The sequence below is a fragment of the Culex quinquefasciatus genome, chromosome 2 (genome assembly GCF_015732765.1).
Source record: "Culex quinquefasciatus strain JHB chromosome 2, VPISU_Cqui_1.0_pri_paternal, whole genome shotgun sequence".
Lineage (NCBI taxonomy): Eukaryota > Metazoa > Arthropoda > Insecta > Diptera > Culicidae > Culex > Culex quinquefasciatus.
In genome coordinates this window covers 215,432,220-215,455,200 of record NC_051862.1, presented here as the reverse complement: position 1 = coordinate 215,455,200, position 22,981 = coordinate 215,432,220, and the positions used below count along the sequence as shown (strand labels likewise).

At 35.0% G+C, this 22,981-nt stretch overlaps 3 protein-coding genes across 3 annotated transcripts; 2 read left to right on the top strand and 1 right to left on the bottom strand.

Moving 5' to 3' along the window:
* The first annotated feature begins 3,753 nt into the window (after positions 1-3,753).
* LOC119766852 (guanine nucleotide exchange factor MSS4 homolog) lies at positions 3,754-5,948 on the top strand. Its single transcript, XM_038253058.1, has 2 exons — positions 3,754-3,999; positions 5,538-5,948. Exons 1-2 carry the CDS (start codon positions 3,865-3,867, stop codon positions 5,790-5,792), a joined length of 390 nt encoding a protein of 129 aa, XP_038108986.1. The 5' UTR covers positions 3,754-3,864; the 3' UTR covers positions 5,793-5,948.
* Positions 5,848-16,624, bottom strand: LOC6035986 (multidrug resistance-associated protein 7). Its single transcript, XM_038253057.1, has 4 exons — positions 16,348-16,624; positions 14,496-16,278; positions 7,751-9,154; positions 5,848-7,493 (listed from the first exon to the last, which is right to left on the bottom strand). Exons 2-4 carry the CDS (start codon positions 16,275-16,277, stop codon positions 6,057-6,059), a joined length of 4,623 nt encoding a protein of 1,540 aa, XP_038108985.1. The 5' UTR covers position 16,278; positions 16,348-16,624; the 3' UTR covers positions 5,848-6,056.
* A 4,230-nt stretch (positions 16,625-20,854) lies between these two features.
* Positions 20,855-22,367, top strand: LOC6035984 (zinc finger protein 91). Its single transcript, XM_001846039.2, has 2 exons — positions 20,855-20,995; positions 21,052-22,367. The coding sequence occupies exons 1-2, from the start codon at positions 20,974-20,976 to the stop codon at positions 22,254-22,256; spliced, it is 1,227 nt and encodes a 408-aa protein (XP_001846091.2). The 5' UTR covers positions 20,855-20,973; the 3' UTR covers positions 22,257-22,367.
* The last annotated feature ends 614 nt before the right edge of the window (positions 22,368-22,981 follow it).

Below are 22,981 nucleotides of genomic sequence, written 5' to 3'. Positions count from 1 at the left end.
GTATCAAACGATCGAGATTTTTTCATACATTTCGAATGTAATAGCAACATTTTTAGAAAATACTGAAAATTATCATAAAACTACGTATTTTCGAAAAAATACTCAAAATTTTAATTTTTACAATATGGGTATCAAACGATCGGGATTTTTTCATACATTTCGAATGTATTTACAACATTTTTAGAAAATACTCAAAATTTTCACAAAACTACGAATTTTTGAAAAAAGGTACTCAAAATTTCCGTTTTTACATTGTGGGTATCAAACGATCTTGATTTTTTCATACAATTCGAATTTAATAACAGCATTTTTTTTAAATACTCATAATTTTCACAAAACTACGTATTTTCAAAAAAAATACTAAAAATTTCAATATTTACAATATGGGTATCAAACGATCGGGATTTTTTCATACATTTCGAATGTAATAACAACATTTTTAGAAAATACTCAAAATTTTCACAAAACTACGTATTTTCAAAAAAAATACTCGAAATTTCAATATTTGCAATATGGGTATCAAACAATCGGAATTTTTTCATTCATTTCGAAAGTAAAAAAATTAAAATACTCAAAGTTTTCACAAAACTACATATTTTTGAAAAAAAATACTCAAAATTTCCGGTTTTCACAAGAGGTATCAAATGTTCGGGATTTTTTTATACATTTCAAAAGTTTTAACACAAATTTGTGAAAATATCCAAATTTTCACAAAACTACGTTTTTTAAAAAAAATACCCCAAATTTCAGTTTTTTACAATATGAAAATAACATGGTTGAGATTTTTCATTAATTGTTTCGTTGTATCGTCAACGGAAAGTTTTGTGAATTTTTTTAGTATTTTCTAAAAATGTTGTTATTACATTCGAAATGTATGAAAAAATCCCGATCGTTTGATACCCATTATTGCAAACATCGAAATTTTGAGTATTTTTTCGAAAATACGTAGTTTTGTGAAAATTTTGAGTATTTTCTAAAAATGTTGTTATTACATTCGAAACGTATGAAAAAATCCCGATCGTTTGATACCCATTATTGCAAACATCGAAATTTTGAGTATTTTTTCGAAAATACGTAGTTTTGTGAAAATTTTGAGTATTTTCTAAAAATGTTGTTATTACATTCGAAATGTATGAAAAAATCCCGATCGTTTGATACCCATATTGTAAAAATTGAAGTTTGAGTATTTTTTTTTTTTTTGAAATACCGTAAACCGGGTGACTTTGATAGGATTTTAATTTGTTTTTAGAATATTTTCCAACAGGTAAGGTTTTTCTCAAGATTATTATTTTTTAAACATGTACTGGGGTAGGCCACACAGAGTCCATGCACTATTTTGAAAAAAAAGGTTTTTCAATAGTGTTTAGAAAAATAGTTACGTTAAAAATTCTTGGTTTTAATTCCGGGGTGACTTTGATAGTCATAGTTTTTCTTGTTAAAATCATATTTAAGATGTTCAAACTTTATTTGTACGTTAAATGTACCATCACTAAAGTAGCTGATATAGTTTGTAAGAAAAAAAATCAATGTTTATATTAAGTTAACTATGTTTATAAGCTTTTTTACAAAATACATATAAATTTTAGGTAAAATTGTTAAAAAGTCGGAATTTTGCCTGAAATTTGTAAAAAATAGTTTTGTTTATAAAATTATCGATTTATATTGCATTTTATACTGAATTCGAAGCACGAATCACAAGTTTTCACATTTTACATGAAATTTGTTCAACTGAATTTGCCTATAAATTTGGAGATTTTTTTAATTGTGTTTCAAAAACACATATCATTTATTATTTACAAACTTATTTAACCTTCTCCTAGTGGAAAATTGTCCAAAGAATCCGAAAATGCATTCCGTTTTCCGATAAAAAATCATGTTCATTGAGAAAATCATGACACTTTGAGAAGTTTAAAATAATGACTTTCATCCACATTTTCTTAACTATAGTTAACTAACTTTATAAACTTTTCAAAAATTTATGAAAAGTTCTTCATGAGGTACTTTGAACACTTCTCTACCACGGTCAGTATGTTTCTGAACCATTCCTTACGTATTTTAATTGTACTCTTCATTTTGCGGAAAAATCGCAAACCTATCAAAGTCACCCCGGCTATCAAAGTCACCCCGTTTTACGGTACGTAGTTTTGTGAAAATTTTGAGTATTTTCTAAAAATGTTGTTATTACATTTGAAATGTATGAAAAAATTCCGATCGTTTGATACCCATATTGTAAAAATGGAAATTTTGAGTATTTTTTCGAAAATCCGTAGTTTTGTGAAAATTTTCAGTATTTTCTAAAAATGTTGTTATTACATTCGAAATGTATGAAAAAATTCCGATCGTTTGATACCCATATTGTAAAAATTGGAATTTTGGGTATTTTTTTTCGAAAATACGTAGTTTTGTGAAAATTTTGAGTACTTTCTAAAAGTGTTATTGTTACATCCAAAATGTATGGAAAAACCCTGATCATTTGATATCCATATTGCAATTACAATATATTGTTGGTTTCTTTAGGAAAAAAAATCGCATTTTCGAAATACAGGAAAAATACGTATTTTTGTGAAAACTTTCATGAAATAATAATTTTAATGGATAGCTGACATCATCCCGATTCCAAAACACTATAATTTTTGATGTTTGCATGATTTTTCGTACGATTTAAGCCAATGTCTCCCATATAGCCAAAATCCCATAAGCTCTGTGCCTCGGTTATGCACGCCTCGGTTTTGCATCCCCCATATGCGGTGCTAAACCGAGGCACGTCTGTAAAATAGAATTTTATTATATTGACCGATAGAGTAGAATATTAGGATCTTCAAGACAATTTTGTTGTTTAACCAATTTTGCAATCAAATGTTGAATTTTCAACTTTTGAGTTTGATAATTTTAATATTTTTTATTAATATTTTGAAGTTAGATTTTTTTATTTTAAAATTTTGGATGATTTACATGTTTTATTTTATTTTTTTAGATATACTAAATAAAGTTATTTAAAATTTTAGAATTTTAGAATTTTTAAATTTTTGAATTTTTCGATTATTAAATTTGGATTTTAGGTTTTTTTTTTAATTTTGTAAGTAATTTTCTGGTACATACTTTATTTTTTTTTATTTTTAAATTAATAGATTCAAGATTTTTTTAACTTTTTGATTGAAATTAAAAAAATGTCTTTTTTTTTATTTCCGTTTAAAATAAATTAAATGTTTTTGTTTTTTTTTTTAATTTTTTTTTCTGTTAGACAATTTATTAATAATTGTTGGGCTATCCCTCTAGTTTAGTTTATTTCGAGGAATTAATAAAATCCGTCCTTTTAATATTAGGATTCTGCATTTTGAGATTATAAGATTATAATTATAAGGAATTTGAGAATTTTAAAAATTATTGATACGTTTGTAATTTTCAGTCGCGTTCAAATAAGCAAATCCAAAATATTTTATTTTTCATCAAAACATATCGCAAACTACTAACACTATTTGGCCAATGTTGTTTTAAAAATAATTGCTGAATAAATTTCGAATTGAATTGAGCAAAGGGTTGGATACCCCTGCTCTAATATTTTGAAGAATAAGAATAATATTTTTTGGAAAACATTTTACAATTTTACATTTAAAAATATATATTACATTATTTAAAAAATATTTTATTCAAAAGATTTTCAAAAAGAATTTTTAGTGTCCTACCCCCTAAAAAATCCAAACGTCAACAACAACACGTCAAACTGACAATTCTCCCACTGTTTATCATCTGTTTACAAACAAACCAACGCAACGTCCACGAATCATTCCGACTCAAATAAAATTTCACCAACAGTAAATTATTCCGGCAAATTAAGTTTACGAGTTCAAGAGTATTTAATCCAGCATGAGCACCACCGACGAGACCGCACTGAACGTGGCCGATTTGACGGAACAGGAGAAGAACAAAACCAACGTCCGGTGCACGCATTGTGACTCCCTGATGCTGAAGCCGGGCTGTGCAGATTACGTTGAAGTTGAGGTGAGTTTGAGTGTTGATGGTTCGGTTTAGATTTACAGGTTTAATTTAATTAGAGGGATTTTCTTGGTCTAAAGTGTTGGGGTCATTAAACTGTATTTTAGCTAACAATTTCATTTTTTTTTCAACAATATGTATTGATAAATCGTTAACAAATTAATCATTTTGTGATGATTTGGTAAGCTATGAAATAGTGTATATTACACTAATAATAGAATAGAATTTTATTTGATACATAACATTGAGAATGTTTTTGCTTAATCTGCAGAATTCGACGCCAACATTTCAAAAAGCATCATGTACAAACCATGCGTTTTGAGAAAAACGCATTTGAATGTTGAGCATCCATTTTCAATTCCCATTTTAATATAAAAGCAAAATAAGATGTTCTAATGATAACAAACGATGAAAAACGTTGCTTTTATTGATACTTGATCATCCAAATTCAATAAAACATTATTTCCGTAATTTTATTTGAGAAAAACAAACATAACTTCTTTTGAAATCACCTACGTCGATATCACCCTGCTGTCACTGAGGGGGGCGCTTTGTTATGATTCGTTTTTCTTCGCCGAATGTACATGTCGCTTTTTTCATGTTGCTTTTTTTTCGTCACGAGGTTTATGTAGCCTTTTGTTTGACAGGTTGACAGGGCTATATAAACAGTGACTGCTGATGGCTGAGATTTTGTTTATGTTACTTTATTTAAAATCATGATTAAACAGATTTTACTGAAGTAACTTTTGCTCATTTTTGGTGGAGAGGTAGCTTATTAGGAGTACTTTCAGAATATGCAATAACTCAGAAAGTGTCAAAATGTACATGATGCCTTTTGAAATGTTACCGTCGAATTGTCACTATGTGTAGAGATCCTAAATAGGGAGACTGGTCGAAGTGAATTTGACGTACCCAAACAGACACGAGTTTGACGTATCCAAACGAGCATTTGCCTTTACGCCCAGCAAAAATTGGCAGTGCTGGCAAGCTCAAAACATACGTTGCCAGATCGATTTAGCAAGCTTAGACCAGTCTCCCTATTTAGGGTCTCTAACTATGTGTCCACTTTAAGTCTGTTATAATTCTGCTAGATTCTAAGTAAACCCAGTCGGTTCAATTCAAATCCTGAAACTGAATTCAATACGAATTTCCGGTTCCGTATCTTGTTGTTGCTATTGAAACGAAATTCGATTCTATTCGAGCTCCGTTTCAGAATTCGAATTGAGTTGACTAGGAAGTTGAGTTCTTTCAACCGGTTAAAAATTGGTTTCAACCTTGTTTGTTCAGTCGTTTTTTATCCATATGTATCAGTTTTATTTTATGTAATCCAAACATTGGTGAATTTAACAGAATTGTATTGACTCGTAAATATTTGAAGTGTGCCGAACCCAGTCTAGAAATGTTGTGAAAAACAGCAGCTATGAAGGTTCGAATACCGGTTAAGCAAATTCAAAAAAAAACTCTCCGGAAATTGCGTTTTTAGCCCGGAAACATGAAAATTTGACTGAAATGTTTACTAACAAAAAACTCTTTCACTCTTCCAGTACGACCTGCCGGAACCCCGCCAAAAGAAACGTCAACCGGACGCGGGCGGCGAACCGGAACTCGCCTGCCAGAAGCTAACGCGCTTCTGGATGGTGGCGGACATGTTCACCTTCGAGAACATTGCCTTCTCGCACACGGTCGCCAACACCAAGTACCTCATCTGCGCGGACTGCGAGATCGGCCCGGTCGGATATCACGACCTGGCCACAAAGCGGTGCTACATCGCGCTGCAGCGGGTCAAACATGTGGCCTAACTTGGTGGGTTGAGGGAGATTTCTTTTTTCCGTTCCAGAATATAGAACCAAAGTGTTTGCTGATGATCTTTGCTTTGAGTGAATGATGTTTATATTATAACGATTATTTTTTGACCTAACTACGATTGAAATAAAAGGAATTATAGAAAGACAAAACTTGCACTTTTTACACAGCACAAATTAAAACTTCGCTTAAAAATCAGAATATTTGTGGAAATTTGCAGTCTTTCCACGCTATTTCTCTCTTATGACTAGCAGACTCTTCTACAGCTGGCCAAAGGCCGTGTTCTGCTGTTCCAGCAGCATCGAGTGAAATGCACTTTCTTCGTTTGCGGCCAACTCCCGGGGCGTTCCCTGCTCGGAGATTACGCCGTCCCGCATCACAACGATCCGGTCGGTGTTTTGCAGGCCGTTCAGTCGATGGGCGATCAGAATTACGGTCCGGCCGCGGAACGCGTTCTTCAGAACCATCTGGATGGCCGACTCGGACTCGCAGTCCAGGTTGGCGGTTCCTTCGTCGATTAGGACGATTTTGGACTTTTTCAGTAGGGCTCTTGTAAGGCAGAGCAGTTGCCTCTGTCCGGCGGACAGATTCGACCCGGACGGGTCTAATTTGGCGTTGAGACCGCCCAAAGCTTGCACTAACGGAGAGGCCAAGCAGCAAGTAATGGCTTCCCAGATCTCCGAGTCCAGGTGCAATCCTCGCGGGTCGAGATTCTCCCGGATAGTTCCGTTGAAGAGGAACGCATCTTGCGATACGACCGCCACGCGACTTCGCAACACGTCCAGCGGCAACGTTGCAATGTTGACATTATCAATCGTTACTGAACCCTGGTCCAGCGGAGCTACCCGCAGCATAGATGCCAGCACAGAAGACTTACCTGCTCCAGTTCGTCCAACCACGCCAATCCGCTCGCAAGAGGTTATGTGCAGCGTGAATCCCTTCAACGCACAAGCTAAATGCTCTCTGTACCTCAAAAATACATTCTCAAACTGCACAACCCCCTGGTACGGCCATCCAAACGGCGGATCCGCCGAACCATCCGCATTCGGCTCCTTCTCCAGCTCACAATACTGCTGAACACGCTCAACGGCTACAAACTCCTGCTCCGTCTCCGACACCGCATTCAACAACCCCGAAAGCAGCCCCGTAATCGACAACGCATACGAAATCGTAAGCCCCACCATCTCCGGCGACGTCAAGTGCGCCGAAGTTATCGCCGCCAACAGGCCAGCCCCACCCACCAAAACCGCTCCCAACAGCTGCAACCTCAGTCCCAGCCACTGCTGCGCCGCCGACGCCGACAACTGCGCCTTAATACTCTCCTCCAGCTTGAAACTAAAGTCCCGCCTGAACCGGGCCTCCCCCCTCATCGCCCGGATTGTACCCATCCCCTGCAGCGTCTCGGTAAAGTGCGCGTACAGCGGCGACAGCGCGTTGCTCGCCAACCGCTTGATGTCCCGTGACGCGAACCGGTACTGGTTCTGCAGCGACAGGTAGATCGGACACAGCGGGATTACGAGCAGCCCGAGCCAGGGCATCGCGTACAGGCTGATGGAGAGGGCGCCGAGCAGGCCGAAGAACTGCGCCAGCAGGATGTTGGCGATGAAGGGCAGTGAATCGTCGATGGTGTACACGTCCGAGGAGAACCGGTTCAGGATGCGCCCGAGCGGGGCCACGTCGAAGAACTGGAAGTTGGTCTGGAATGGAGAGCGATTTTTGTTGCGTTAGTAGGCGCGTAAGGAAATCTAACCGAATTGAGCTGATTTGTCACGACTGGGTATCGAAATTTTGCGGGGCAGACAAGAACTGTCAAAAATTGTCGTTCAGCTTTCCAAACAACTGTCAAACTTTTTCAATGTTTCTTTTCGGCAGGATTTTGAAAGCAAAAGTTCTAAATCGACAGTTTTGAAGAAAATTTAACCTAATTCAATCAAGACAAGTAAAAAATACTCACATAAAGCACACTCTTGAGCAGCTTGTCGTGCACGTACTTGGCGGCCCGGATGCCGGCAAAGGCAAACAGGAACGCCCGAACCAGCGTAATCAGCGAGTTGCCGACGGCCAACGCGCTGTACACCCCAAGGTAGTACATCGTTAGCGTTTTGTTGTTCACCTCAGGCAAGAGCGCTTCCTGCTGCAGCTCCTCCGTCAGTTCCGAGTCGTGGTCCACTCCTTTGACGAGGGCGGACAGAAAGTCCTGGGCCATCGATAGGATGCTCCGGAAGGATCCGATGCTCCAGAGGTTTTGGATTGTGTCGTTGTCTGTCAGTTCCAGCAGGGTGTCGTTTGGTTGAGGAGGCGGAACTCCTCCGGAGGAAGCTCCTACCCAATACGCCAGCCACGCGTCCGTCAAATTCCGGGAAACCTGCATCAGCAGCACCGAAAACACCACCCAAAAGCCAAGTGACCTCCCGGTAGCGCTCCAATAAGCCCCAAGCACTTTCCTATCCAGATGGCCAAACTCGCGCGTCTCTTCCGCCATCACACTGTCCAGACTCTTGGTGTCGTCCCCCTTCGTGCACTGCGGTTCGTACTCGGCATTCAGATGCGTCCCCGCCAAATCTTCTCCGTCGTCCTCAAAATCGCTCATCAACGAAGCGGCACTCGTGATGTCACTCTGGCTGACCTTCCCATTCTCCACGTGCAGAATCTGGTTCGCCTGGTTCAACACCATCGGGTGTTGTGTCACGATGATCCGAGTCTTGTCCCGCAGCAGTCCAAAGATGCAGTGCCGCACGATGTGCGACGCCACGTGGGCGTCCAACGCCGACAAAATATCATCCAACAAATAAATCTGCTTGTTCTGGTAGATCGCTCTGGCCAACGCCACCCTCGCTCGCTGTCCACCGGACAACGTCCGACCCTGCTCTCCCACGCCCGTCCCGTCCCCCTTCAGCAAGTTCAAATCATAGTTCAACGCACAAGCATGAATCACCGCCTTGTACCTCGCGTCATCGTACATCTCACCCCACAAAATATTCTCCCGGATCGTCCCGCGCTGCAACCACGCACTCTGCGCCACATACCCGAACCCTTCCTCCACATTACCCAGCGCCACCACGCCCTGCGTGCACTTAAAGTTCGCCAAAACAACCTCCAGCAGCGAAGTCTTCCCCCCACCCACCGGTCCCTCCAAACAGATCAGCTCGCCCTGCCGGATCTGCAGCGACAGGTTCTCGAACCGGAAGTCGACAATGTCTTCCTGCACCAGGTCCACCTCCTTGCGGCTGCGCCGAATGTCGAACTCAAAGTGGCCGTCCCGGATGGCGATCACCACCGGCCGGCGGGACGCACCCGAGTAGGACGTTTCCGTTTCCGTGAGCGGTTTGTAGTACTCGGACAGGTTGATGTTGGGGAGCTGCAATGAGATAAAGTTTTTAGTTCAACTTCGGTCAAGTTTTTTAAATTTAGATTCGTTTTGGTTTCCTTAATTGAAAATGGTCTCAATTTTTTTTATGTTATTTTTAATTTTATATGTTTTAAATGTTTAAAATATCTAAAACCTAAAAAAAACTCAAAAAAGTTTGAAACTTTACAAATTTTAAAATCTAAAATCTCTAAAAAAGCTGAGGTTTTTGAAATTTTTCAATTTGATTTTTTTTTATTGAAAAAATATTCAAAATGTAAAACAAAGAAATTTTTGATGTACTAATTTTTTTGTAATTAAAAAAAAAGATTTTTCACAATTCCCGATTTTTTATTTCATTTTTGAACTATCGTTATTGTTTTTTTTTTTCTTTATTGAAAAGTTATGTTTTTTTATTGTTTTCAACTGGTCTACATGTTTTGACAGATATTTGGCTAGTATAGTTCTGTATCATTTTTTCTTCTATTGCCAGCTAAATTCAAAAAAATGAAAAAAAAACTGAAATTTGTATAGTGAAAAACCAAAAAAAAAACCTAATTTCAAAAACAAACGAAAATGAAAAAACGATACTTAATCCACTCTTAGGTGGTTGGCGCCTTCCTCACATTTAAAGGGTGCTATCCAAAATGCAAAAAGTGCGTAAATAACACTTAAGTGCTTATAGCTTTTGATAGGGTTGTCAGATTTTCAATGTTTTGGACGCGTTGGAAAGGTCTTTTGAATACCTATCCAACGATAGGTCGCATGAGAGATCCGGACATCATTTTCATCAACATATCTGAGATCCGGCCTCCAAAAAGCGTATAAAAAGCACTTAAGTGCTTATAACTTATGATGAATTTGTCAGATCTTCAATGTCTTGGACGCGTTGGAAAGGTCTTTTAAATACCTTTCTGAAAATGTATAGCATGACGGGTTTTCTTACAAAAACCACCCTTTTTACAATCTTCCGGACTTTTGTTAAAATGGTTTTTAGCATAACTTTTGAAGTACTTAACTAAACTGTATAATTTTTAATAGCGACTTATGGGACACCAAGACGGATCGAATGACGCCAAAAAGGACAAAATCGGTTCAGCCAATGTCGAGATAATCGAGTGACAATTTTTTGATCAACATCCCACCACACACACAGACATTTGCTCAGAATTTGATTCTGAGTCGATAGGTACCGTAAACTGGGGTGACTTTGATAGCCCGGGGTGACATTGATAGAAATTTGATTTGGCTACTAATTTTGATACATCCAATGTAACAGTCATATTTTTGCATATATGTTCGATAATAAGCTATCCCTTAATGTTTGCATGCTCAAAATTCTCAAAAATGTTTAGATATTAATTTGACGGGCATTTGAAAAACCTATCAAAGTCACCCCGGGCTATCAAAGTCACCCCAGTTTACGGTATACATGAAGGTAGGTCTAGGAGGTCTAATTGAGAAGTTCATTTTTCGAGTGATTTTATAGCCTTTCGTCAGTAACGTGAGGAAGGCAAAAAATCGTATTCTTTTTAATTACATAAATCTTTTTTTAATGTTTAAAATCATTTAAATGTTTAATTTTTTTTGTTTTCATCTTTTCAAATTTGAAATTTTCTAAAACGAAAAAAATATCCCCAATATAAATATATGTATTCTTATTTTTTGTAATTTATACATTTTTGTCAACAGAATTTGCAGGCCAAGGATTGATACCTAAGAGCATGCAATGGCACTGACCTTGTTGCGTGCTCTTCGGTTGACGTCCACGTAAGGAACATCCTGGAAGGAGCGTAACTAACTACATCCGTAGTTCTGTTAGATCATCCGAATTATCTTGATCAGAACAGTATAGCTCTGGTTCCTTGCGAGTGTCCTATTTTCTTACCTCCACGTTGGCTTGGTTTTCATGATGACCTAGCTGGTGGCCTGTGGAAACGGCTCGTAAACCTTTGACCACCGCGGGTCAGAATCGAAACGGCTAAAAGAAAGGGCGCGCCAATGTGGGACAGGGAAGTAATTTGTGATTGTAGACGGTATTGTTTTGATTCGCAGTATGTTGAGTCAACTGCTGTGGATGTACCTGAAACATCGCACAACGGGGTTTCTATTCTTTCCGTTTTTATCTACCATTAGAGAGCCTGGAGCTTATTGGAGAACGGACATCTCAAGCCTGAAGTGCCGATCGAGGCACGGGAGCTGTCAGACGGAGGTGCCTATCGAGCAAAATCCTTTGTCTTTTGCTCGATTGGTACCTCCGTTTGACAGTTCTCGTGCTTCGATTGGTGCTTTGGTTTGGGATGTCCGTTCTCTAATAGGATCCAGCCTCTCTATCTACCATCTATATTCTGTTATTTTCTTGATTCTCTTATTTCTCAACGTTTTTCCACTCTATTTACTTATTGATGCTGCTGTAACAAACTGTCTGTTTTCCCTTAATTTGGCAGCGATTTATTTTGTTGTTAATTTCTTTATCTACTTCATCAATTACTATCTTTCTTTTACTATTGATTCTTCAAAAGTTTATTTCTTTCACGGTCCATTGGTTTCAATCTTCACCCTTTTCTTCAAACAAATGAGGTTCGAGCCCTTACTCAATTTTTGGAATGATCAAAGAATAAACACAAATATTACTATTGTACTTTTGAAAAACTTTTATAAAATGCTTAGGACCAAAATATTGTAACAAAACATCGCGACAGAAGAAATAGCAACAGATAAACACGACTCAACAATAGGGAAGATTTCAGGAGAAAACAATACACAGTAAATCACAATAAGTTTTTGAATTCAAACTAAAAATAAAACAGTTTTTGCTTTAATGAAAGTTGATAGGCACACTATAAATGGTTAGGCGCTTATACTTACATCAAACCCTACGTAATGTACCACCCCCGGCCGAGTTAAAATGCGTAACCGGAAAAGAAGGTGTGCATGCCTGGCACGAACACTCAAAGCGTGTTCTAGCGTGCTGCTCGTACTGACTCAGAGCAAGGGTGAGATGTAGGTGTAAGGGCAGTGCGTGTTCGTCGGGAACCTGGTGCATAAGATCGGTCAAGGCCCGTTCTTACACTGAAAATTGCGAATTGCGAATTTTGTCAACAGAATTCATAAATTAAAAGTTTGATTAAAAGTTTTAAAAATGAGAAAAAATAAAAAATCTAAATTTAAAATATACAAATACCCAAAAATCAAAAGTGAAGCATTTATTTTTTTTATGTTTGAAATCAATTAAATGTTTTAAACTTCTTAAACATTACAATGTTAAAAACTTTTAAAATTAAAAAAAACTCTAGAGAAATTATACATTTTCAGAGTTTTGTAATTTGTCATTTTCTAGTGAAAATAATTTACAAAATTTGAATATTATTGTTGACATTCATATTTTTTGTTAGCTAAATAAAAAAATAAATGTTGCCTTAAAAATTGTAAAAATTTAAAAAAAAATCATTAATTTGGATAAAAAACACGATTTTGAAAATAATAATAATAAACATTACAAATTTTGTTTTCTGTTCATTTTTAAGTTATTTTTCATGTGTAAAATCATAAAAATGATTGAAATTCCTAGAAAAATTTAAAAAAATTAAATCTCTAAAAACCTTTGAGGCTGAATTCATAAATTAAAAGCTTCATTAAAAATTGTAAAAAAAATAATAATAATAAAACTTAAATAAATGGATGGTTCAAAAATAATATCTGAAAATTACATTTTTTTTTCACAAGGTTTTTTCGTGTTCTTTTTAATTTTATGTATTTTTTAATGTTTAAAATCATTTAAATGTTTAAATGAAATTTAAATGAAATGAAAAAAATTAAAAAAGTTCCTAAAAAATAATTTTAAATTAATGAAAAAAAATATTCTTAAAAATCTTTTCTAAAGTTATATTTAAAAAATGTGATATTTTTCAATTTTATTTTGTTAGATTAATTCAAAAATTAAAAGTTTGTAAAGTGTAAGAATGCGGAAATAGGGATGATAAAAAACGATTTTTTTCCGGATTTCAAAAATATCAAAGTCCAAAAATAATAAACATTGAAAATTTTGTGTTTGAATCATGATCTTTATAATTTTATTTTTTTTTTAATGTTTGAAGTCATTTTAAATTTCTTAAACATAAAAAAAAACAGATTTTTGAAACTTTTGATTTTAATTTTAAAAAATAGATTTTTAAAGTTTTGTTAACAAAATATATTTATGTTTTTTGTAATTTATTTTTTTGTTTTCATGAATCTAAAATTTCATTAAAAATTATAAAAATTTTAAAACTCAGGAAAAATTAACAAAAAGTCGAAAAAAAACTAAAACTCAAAAACATAAACAAGCATTTAAATTCTTTTTTTTTTTATTTATTTTTTATGTTTTCTCTAATATCATTTAAAAGTTTAAAATTTAATAAGTTTCTAAAAAAAAATTGAAAATAATTTGAAGCTTCCATAAATAATAAATCTAAAATCTCTAAAAAAAATAAAATCTTAATTTTTTTTTCTTTTTTTGGTATTATCCAAATGATGAAAAATTTTAAACTTTTTAAAATTATTAAAATATTTGAAACTAAAAAAAATGTAAATCTTAGATATCTAAAAAAATGCGTTTTCTATTGAAATAATCCCAAAGTAAGAAAAATAAATATTTGATATTCTTTTTTATATTAAGGCCGTTGCAAATATTTTTTGGAGTTTATGTCCCTCAACTCTGACAAAAGTCGAGGAGGGAGCAAAAAAAAATAAAAATTGAAATAACAAGCCATGGTATTAACAATTGAATGAAAAAAGTGTTTCAAAATGCATTTTACAGCTGTCCAGTTGTTTTACAAAATATCTCACTACAGACGAAACTTTTTTTTTCTCTGAAGAAAAAACATTTTGTAGTACTGTACAACGAAATTTCACAAAACAAAATAAAATATTTTTGATCGATCACAGACAAGCTTCATATACATAATTTTAAATGCAGGAAAATGTATTTAAAATTGTTTTCAATTGAATTGAATATAGTTCAATATAGTTATAGTATCCACTAAAACAATTAATTTAGCTTATAGAAAACATTATTTTACAATCTCTGTGTTAATGTGTTTATTAATTTTTTCAAAAAATATTTTAAAATCTTTTTAAAAACTGAAATTTTAGTTTTTTTAATGGTTTAGGAAGTTTGAAAATAATTTTTTTTAACAAAACTTTTGAAGTGAATTTAGAACTTTTTAAAATTTAAATATTAAAAAAAGTAATTATAAATATTTCCAAAATAACTTTATAAATTTGCACATTTAAAATTAAGCTGATTTTCAATTTATGTGTTTTGTATAATTGTTTACAGTTCAAAAAGTTATAATCAAACCAAGAAACTCACCTCAATCAGCTCCTGCACGCGCTTCAGCGACACCCACGCCTCCGCCAGCCCATTCAACACCCACGGAAACGCGTTCAACGGTCCAATCAGCATGTTCAGCAACGCCACACTGGTGTAGGTGGTGGCCGCCGTAAGAGTACTTCCTAGCAGAACCGACGTCCCAAACGTGAGCAGACACATCAGGACCGGGGTCGTGGCCCAAAAGTAAACACAGAGCGCGTCCAGGTACTTTCTGCGGGACAGGAAGCCGACCTCCTCAGCGCGGATGCGTTCGATCTTGTTCAGGAAGACGTCCTCCCAGGCGTTGGTTTTGATGTGTTTGGCGCCGGCGATTGTTTCTGAGGTGATGGCGATGCGGCCGTCCTTGGCGGTCATGAGGCCTTGCGAGAGTTGGCCGATTTTGAGCGCGATTTGGCGGTTGATCGGAATGAGGACGATGGCGAAGATGACGCCGGCCAGGAAGGCGAGCCCGAGTTGGGTGTAGAGCAGGTAGAGGGTGGTGAAGAGCTGGAAGGGGATGCTCCAGAAGGAGTGGAAGCTGACGCAGGAGTTGACAATGCGGTCGGTGTCGGTTGACATGAGGTTGAGGATTTCCGGGCGGGCACTTTGGAGACCTTTGGCGGTCAGGGACTTGCGGTAGATGGCCGTTACGAGACTCATGCGCATTTTCGTGCTGACGAGGGTCATTTTCCAGTTGAAGTGGACGCCGGCGAAGCAGCTGATGAGGGTGGCCGCGAGGAGGCCGAGCGCGTAGTAGTAAGACCGGAAGTCGGCGGCCTGGCAGGAGTCGCAGTCGGGGTCGGTTGCGGGTTCCGTTACGTTGGGGAAGTTTTCACTGCGAAGCAGTCCTCCTAGCAGGATTGGTCCGGCGAAGCCGGAAAGGTCAGCAAGGAGTCGCAGGAGTCCAATTAGGTAGAATTCCCAGCCGAAACTTTTGTGCAGGGCTTTAAAGAGGGATGCCGAGGCGGTAAGCTGCTTTTGAAGCTTCTCCACGACTCGGTTCATGTTGAGGCATTCGGGAAGATCGAACAGGTCGTCACTTTTCCTTAACTTTCCAGCGACACCCTTGGAGATCAACGGCTTAACCCAGTAAAAGAGCAGTCGCGAGAAGAAGTTGGCATCGTCCTGAATCGGTCCCAGCACGGATTCGTCAATGTCCTCGAAGAATCGCGTGTAAGTGTGGGTCAACAGCGCCTGGCGTTCCTCGTCCACTGTTCGCTGAACCCGGATGAAGTGCGCATTCCCAGGCGCAATCAACGTCACTCCGTAACACCCAAAAACGACCAAATCCGCCACGTACCAAACCCAATATTCCGAATGGATGTTCGTGTGGACCCAAATACTGGCCAACGCCAGCAGCGATGTCCACAGCACGATAATCCCGAGCGGCCCACGTTGACTCAACGATCCCCTCTTCAGCGAACTTACCAAAAACCCAACGTGAACCGACCAGGCTACAAACTGAACGCACGACAGCAGCACATCAATCGGATAGATCTTCCCGTGCGTCCGCAAAATGTAGAATATCTTCATCACCGGAATCAACCCCAGCCCAATCGAGGCCGCCACCCGCACTCGTATAGCCTTCCGTTGCGTTCCACTCCGGAACACCAGCCGGAAGTGCGACCCATAATAGTAAGAAGAAAACACCGCAAACAACACCAAAATCGGCAACTGGAGGCAAATCTCCTGAAAGCACGGTGCCAAATCGTTGTAATCCTTCACCCAGGGACGCAGCCCCGACGGACACACGTCAGTCCACGAAAACTCCCACGACGACATCCTGTCGGAACGAACAAAAAACACATTAATTTCACCGGAAATCGATATCCTTAAAAAAGGGTAAACAAACCTGCCGAACGGAGTAGGCACTGAAGAAAAGTCCCCTCAAACCAGTTGATTCATGTTTTTCCTTCTGTTTGCCGCGACTAATCCTGTTAAGAGTTCACGTTGCCCTGGCTTATCAGTCGTTTCTTATCACACAGCGACACAAACAGTCACATTCAAATTGACGATTACAGAACGCTGCTTGTTTTTTTGGCCACGCACTGCACTTTTTTCGTGTTTTGGAATTTTTTTTTAGTTGAATTTGAGGCGGTTTTTCGAAAGAAAAAAAATCTGACTGACAGCGGCTGATGCGAAAAGAAAACAAACATTTTGAGCGGCCGCTACTGTAAGTTTGGTTGGAGCTGTCAAAAGATGTGAATAATCCCCACATTGAAAAAGCTCAAATCTGTGACGAGGGTTTAAAAAATTCTTAAATTGGGTACTAAAGCCCTATGTCAATATTTATGTACAACGGTAAAAAACACGATTAAAAACCATTTCTGATCACTTTTTTTCATTTTAATGCAAAAAAAAATATTGACAAGACAACATTTTTTCGATGGATCAACTATGGTCCCCTTGGAACGAGCTGTCAAGTAGGAGCTTTTCTGTCAAGAAGGACCGCGAGGATAATTTTTCAAAATTGATTTAAAAATCCATTTTTAACTCTTTGTGGTCGTGCAATGGGTCATTGTACTCAGAAAAATAAGCTTTATCCGTGGCTTTATCGCTGTAAACAATAATATCAGCTTCATTTTAGGACCCAATTCTGAAATTCATCAACAGTTTTAAATATTAATTTTAAAATTCTTTTAAAAAAATCTAAAATAATAATACCTTTTAGTTTAAGACACATGAAATTCTTCTGCTTTGAAAGATATGAAAATTTTAAAATTTGAAAAAAATAAAATATTTTTCTTAATTTCAAAACTACATTTTTTTAAATTCTTGACATTTTTGAATTTTTGTAATTCTTGAAATTTTTGAAATTTTTGAAATTCTTGAAATTGGGTCCTAAAATGAAGCTTGGATTTCTGATATTATTGTTTACAGCGATAAAGCTTATTTTTGTGAGTACAATGACCCTTTGTACGACCACATAGAGTTTAAAATGGATTTTTAAATCAATTTTGAAAAATTAACCTCGCGGTCCTTCTTGACAGAAAAGCTCCTACTTGACAGCTCGTTCCAAGGGGACCATAGTTGATCCATCGAAAAAATGTTGTCTTGTCAAAAAAAAAAATTCGCATTAAAATGAAAAAAAGTGATCAGAAATGGTTTTTAATCGTATTTTTTACCGTTGTACATAAAAATTTACATAGGGCTTTAGTACCCAATTGTTGAAATTCCAAAATTTTTTGAAAATCTAAAAATTCCTAAAATTTTATAAATTATTGAAATTCATAAAATTCTATAAAATTTTGAAATTCATACAATTCTTGAAATTCCTAAAATTCTTAAAATTCTTAAAATTCTTAAAATTCTTAAAATTCTTAAAATTTTTAAAATTTTTAAAATTCTAAAAATTCTTAAAATTCTTAAAATTATTAAAATACTTAAAATTCTTAAAATTCTTAAAATTCTTAAAATTCTTAAAATTCTTAAAATTCTTAAAATTCTTAATATTCTTAAAATTCTTAAAATTCTTAAAATTCTTAAAATTCTTAAAATTCTTAAAATTCTTAAAATTCTTGAAATTCTTAAAATTCTTCAAATTCTTCAAATTCTTAAAATTCTTAAAATTCTTAAAATTCTTAAAATTCTTAAAATTCTTAAAATTCTTAAAATTCTTAAAATCCTTAAAAATCTTAAAATTCTTAAAATCCTTAAAAATCTTAAAATTCTTAAAATGCTTAAAATTCCTGAAATTCTTGAAACTTTTGATATTCTTTAAATTCTTGAAATTCATGAAATTCTTGAAATTCTTGAATTTCTTGAAATTATTGAAATTATTGAAATTCTTGAAATTTTAAAACAATTGAAATTTTTAAAATTTTTGAAATTTTTGAAATTCATGAAATTTTTAAAATTCTTGAAATTCTTGAAATTCTTGAAATTCTTGCAATGCTTGAAATTATTGAAATTCTTGAAATTCTTGAAATTTTGAAATTCCTTAAATTCTTGAAATTCTTAAAAATTTTAAAAATTTTGAAATTTTTAAAATTTTTGAAAATCTTAAAATTTTAAAAATTCTTGAAAATCTTAAATTTTTTTAAATTCTCAAAAATTTTCAAATTGTATAAATTTTGGAAATTCTTGAAATTTTTAAAATTCTTGAAATTCTTGAAATTCTTGAAATTCTTGAAATTCTTGAAATTCTTGAAATTCTTGAAATTCTTGAAATTTTTAAAATTCTTGAAATTCTTGAAATTCTTAAAATTCTTGAAATTCTTGAAATTCTTAAAATTCTTGAAATTCTTGAAATTCTTTACATTCTAAAAGTTCTTAAAATTCTAGAAATTCTTGAAATTTTTGATATTCTTGAAATTTTTGAAATTCTTGAAATTGTTGAAATTCTTGAAATTCTTGAAATTCTTGAAATTCTTGAAATTCTTGAAATTCTTGAAATTCTTGAAATTCTTGAAATTCTTGAAATTCTTGAAATTCTTGAAATTCTTGAAATTCTTGAAAATCTTGAAATTCTTGAAATTCTTGAAATTCGTGACATTCTTGAAATTCCTGAAATTCTTAAAATTCTTAAAATTCTTGAAATTTCCTAAAATTCCGAAAAATTTTAAAATTCTGAAAATTATTGAAATTCATAAAATTCTTGAAATTCTTGAAATTATTAAAATTCTTGTAATTTGAAAATTCTTGAAATTTTTAAAATTTTTGAAATTCTTAAAATATAAAAAAAAATTATTTCTCGAAATTACTAAAAAAATTAAATTCTTGAAATTCATAAAATTTCTTGAAATTCTTGAAATTATTAAAATTCTTGAAATTTGGAAATTCTTGAAATTTTTGGAAATTCTTGAATTTCTTTCAATATCCTCAAAAAAAATTTGTTAAAAATTCTTGAAATTCTTAAAATTCTTGAAATTTATGAAATTCTTGAAATTTCTTGAAATTCCTAAGAATGTTAAAATTTTGAAAATCTTGAAATTTTTCAAAATTCTTGAAATTCTTGATTTTTTTAATTTTTAAAATCCTATAAATTTTAAAGGTTCTTGAAATTCTTGAAGTTCTTAAAATACTGGAAATTCTTGAAATTCTTGATTTTTTTTTAATTTTTTAAATTCAATAAATTTTGGAAATTCTTGAAATTCTTAATGTTCTTAAAATTTTTGATATTCTTAAAATTCTTGAAATTCTTAAAATTCTTGGAAATCTTAAAACTCTTGAAATTCTTGAAATTTCTGATTAATTTTTCTGATTAATTTTTAAAATTCTTTGAATTTTGGAAATTTTTAAAACTCTTGATGTTCTTGAAATTCTTAAAATTCTTGAAATTCTTGAAATTCTTAAAATTCATAAAATTCATAAAATTCATAAAATTCATAAAATTCATAAAATTCATAAAATTCATAAAATTCATAAAATTCATAAAATTCATAAAATTCATAAAATTCATAAAATTCATAAAATTCATAAAATTCATAAAATTCATAAAATTCATAAAATTCATAAAATTCATAAAATTCATAAAATTCATAAAATTCATAAAATTCATAAAATTCATAAAATTCATAAAATTCATAAAATTCATAAAATTCATAAAATTCATAAAATTCATCAAATTCATAAAATTCATAAAATTCATAAAATTCATAAAATTCATCAAATTCATCAAATTCATCAAATTCATCAAATTCTTGAATTTCTTAAAATTTCTAAAAATTTCTAAAAATTTTAAATTTTTCAAATTCATAACATTCATAAAATTCTTGAAATTCTTAAAATTTCTAAAAAACTTTTAAAAATTTTAAAACTTTTAAAATTTTTAAAACCTTTAAAATTTTTAAAACCTTTAAATTTTTTCAAATTTTTAAAATTCTTGAAATTCTTAAAGTTTTTGTTTTTTTTTTAATTCTTGAAATTCATTAAATTCTTGAATTTCAATTTAATTGGGTCTTAAAATGAAGCTTAGATTGCTGATATTATTGTTTACAGCGATAAAGCTCATTTTTCTGAGTACAATTACCCTTTGTACGACCACAAAGAGTTTAAAATGGATTTTTAAATCAATTTTGAAAAATTGACCTCGCGGTCCTTCTTGACAGAAAAGCTCCTACTTGACAGCTCGTTCCAAGGGGACCATAGTTGATCCATCGAAAAAATGTTGTCTTGTCAAAAAAATATTTTGCATTAAAATGAAAAAAAGTGATCAGAAATGGTTTTTAATCGTGTTTTTTACCGTTGTACATAAAAATTGACATAGGGCTTTAGTACCCAATTTTAATTTCTAATTTTTTACCTGCTTTTGGTGCGCATCTCTCGATCAACCGACCCGATCCCGTTCAATGTGGGCTGTCAGCTGTTGTTTTGTTGACCTGATGCTTCACAGCAAACTTCACAAACATGCAAACAAAAAAGCCACCAAGCCGAGAAACGTCACAACATTAGAAAATTCTAAACTAAACCGAGTGAAATTTATTAAAATTGCAAGCCAAGCTGAAAAAAATCCTGCTGAAAAGATTCAGTTAAAAAAATGAATATAGACTCGGTATTAGGTGAGTAAAGCTATCAGCTTGTTTTCGAAGCTCAAATTAAGCAATCTATTCCGCAGATCTCGAAGAAATGCTCCCCGTTTCTTCAATCACCAAATCCGGAACAGTTTGTGAAGAGCGCAAGGTAGCACTGGAACCGGGTCCAGAGCCGCAACCAGAACCGGCTCCAATTGTGATCGATTCCGACTCGGAACCGGAGCTCACAGATTCCTCCTCCACCTTCGTTGAGAAAGTGAACTTGGACGACGCCAACTTGCGCGACCTGGCCGTGCGTGAGATTCCGAAAGAACTGCTAGAACTGGACACTCTGCACCGGTGCTTCGTGTGCAAGAGTCGCTTCCGGTCGGTTGACCCAATGCGGCACCACCTGAAGTTGCACGCCCGGACCGTCTGCCTGCAGTGTGGCGAACGATTCTACACAATTCCGGAGCTGGATTGGCATAGACGCGCGATCCACGGGGAAGATTTTGAGTTCCTGAAGCGGATGGGCTCGATGTTTTTCTGCCGGATTTGTGCCGTGGTCGGATTTCTGTCGATGGACGACGCTTGCGAGCATTTGTACGCGTGTCACGATGAGTTCCTCGTGGCGGCACTTCCGGAGCATGACGCCAAAGTGATTGAGGGCGGTTCCAAGGTGGAGGAACCGCAAACGTATCGGGTTTGTTCGGACGCGTTTTCGGATCCGAAATGCTGGCAGTATTACTGTGACTCGTGTGACGTTTTCATCACCGGAGTGAAATTCAACGCCGAACACAACGAGCATCACCGGAATCCCCGGAAGACGACGGCGGTACCGATTTTCGACTGTCTCCACTGCGTGGACAGTCCCCGGTTCAAGTTTCTGGACGAGTACAGCGAACACGTGAAGAAACACGCGCTTCAAAAGATCCACGACACCCGGTTCTACTGCCTGCTCTGTCAGAAACGGTTCGAAACCGAAAGTGGCATCAAACGGCACATCTTCGAGAAGCACGTGCGCACGACCGCCCTCACCGTCGCCTGCCCGTACTGTCCGGAAGCGTTCACGCACCTCAAATCGCTGGCCGAGCACAAGTGGCACGTGCACCGGGTTCGGGCCAGCTTCAAGTGTGAATCGTGCGGCGAACAGTTTTCGTCCAATTTGGCACGGATCAAGCACCGGAGGGAGGCGCACAGGGAAGATCTCGAGTTCCGGGAGCGGTTCTGCCGGCACTGTATGCAGATGTTTGACACCGTGGAGGAGCGCGCGGCGCACGATGCGGAAGTGCACAAAAAGAAGCTTTGATCACGGAATTGTAGTTTAAAGAAATTATTTGAGGAGTTACATTGCGACAGAAAAGAATTGTTTAAACTAAAGATAAGAAGTAAAAGTTTTGTGCTCAAAACATTAAATCCATGAGATATATTTTTTGCTGGATAATAAATATAACAATTTTTGAATTCAGTATACTGAATTATCCGAAGTTCATGGAAAAATTTCACTTTAGATAATCAAAACCCGAAAAATTGTTTAGTTTGTTGTTGTTTAATTATTGGGGATTTAATTTTCAATGCTTTTTTTTTCAACATTTCAAGGCATGTGTTTGAGAAAACAAAATGTAAAAAATTGGGTATTCACAGCTTGGTTTATTGTTTAAAATGTTATTCTTAAATTCTTGTTAACCCTCTACCGCCCAAATTTTTTTTCGAAAATTTTTATTTTTTCGTAGTTATGAGGTCATTTTGAGCAAATTTTGATCTAGGAAAAACTTAACTGCTCTTGGTTTATGTTTTTCTTTTTGTTACATTTTTAGTATTTATATTTCTGAAGTTTTTTTTTTTGAAAAGGACCAATAAACCAAATTTTCAGTTTTTGCTTTTTGGGTGTTTTTCAATACCCCTGACTCAAGGCGGTTTCAAAAACACCCAAAAAGCAAAAACTGGAAATTTGGTTTATTGGACCTTTTCAAAAAAAAAAAAACTCCAGATTTGCATTTATCTTGTTTAGTTTATGTTCGTTTCTGATAGTAT

What these genes read in the sequence shown, in the direction of transcription:
- LOC119766852 (XM_038253058.1), top strand. Translation starts at nt 3,865, where the DNA reads ATGAGCACCACCGACGAGACCGCACTGAACGTGGCCGATTTGACGGAA. An exon ending in CAGATTACGTTGAAGTTGAG is followed by an intron (nt 4,000 to 5,537) that starts GTGAGTTTGAGT and finishes TCACTCTTCCAG; the next exon opens with TACGACCTGCCGGAACCCCG.
- LOC6035986 (XM_038253057.1), bottom strand. Translation starts at nt 16,277, where the DNA reads ATGTCGTCGTGGGAGTTTTCGTGGACTGACGTGTGTCCGTCGGGGCTG. An exon ending in GCGTGCAGGAGCTGATTGAG is followed by an intron (nt 9,155 to 14,495) that starts GTGAGTTTCTTG and finishes ATCTCATTGCAG; the next exon opens with CTCCCCAACATCAACCTGTC. An exon ending in TGCTCAAGAGTGTGCTTTAT is followed by an intron (nt 7,494 to 7,750) that starts GTGAGTATTTTT and finishes TCTCCATTCCAG; the next exon opens with ACCAACTTCCAGTTCTTCGA.
- LOC6035984 (XM_001846039.2), top strand. Translation starts at nt 20,974, where the DNA reads ATGAATATAGACTCGGTATTAG. An exon ending in GAATATAGACTCGGTATTAG is followed by an intron (nt 20,996 to 21,051) that starts GTGAGTAAAGCT and finishes TCTATTCCGCAG; the next exon opens with ATCTCGAAGAAATGCTCCCC.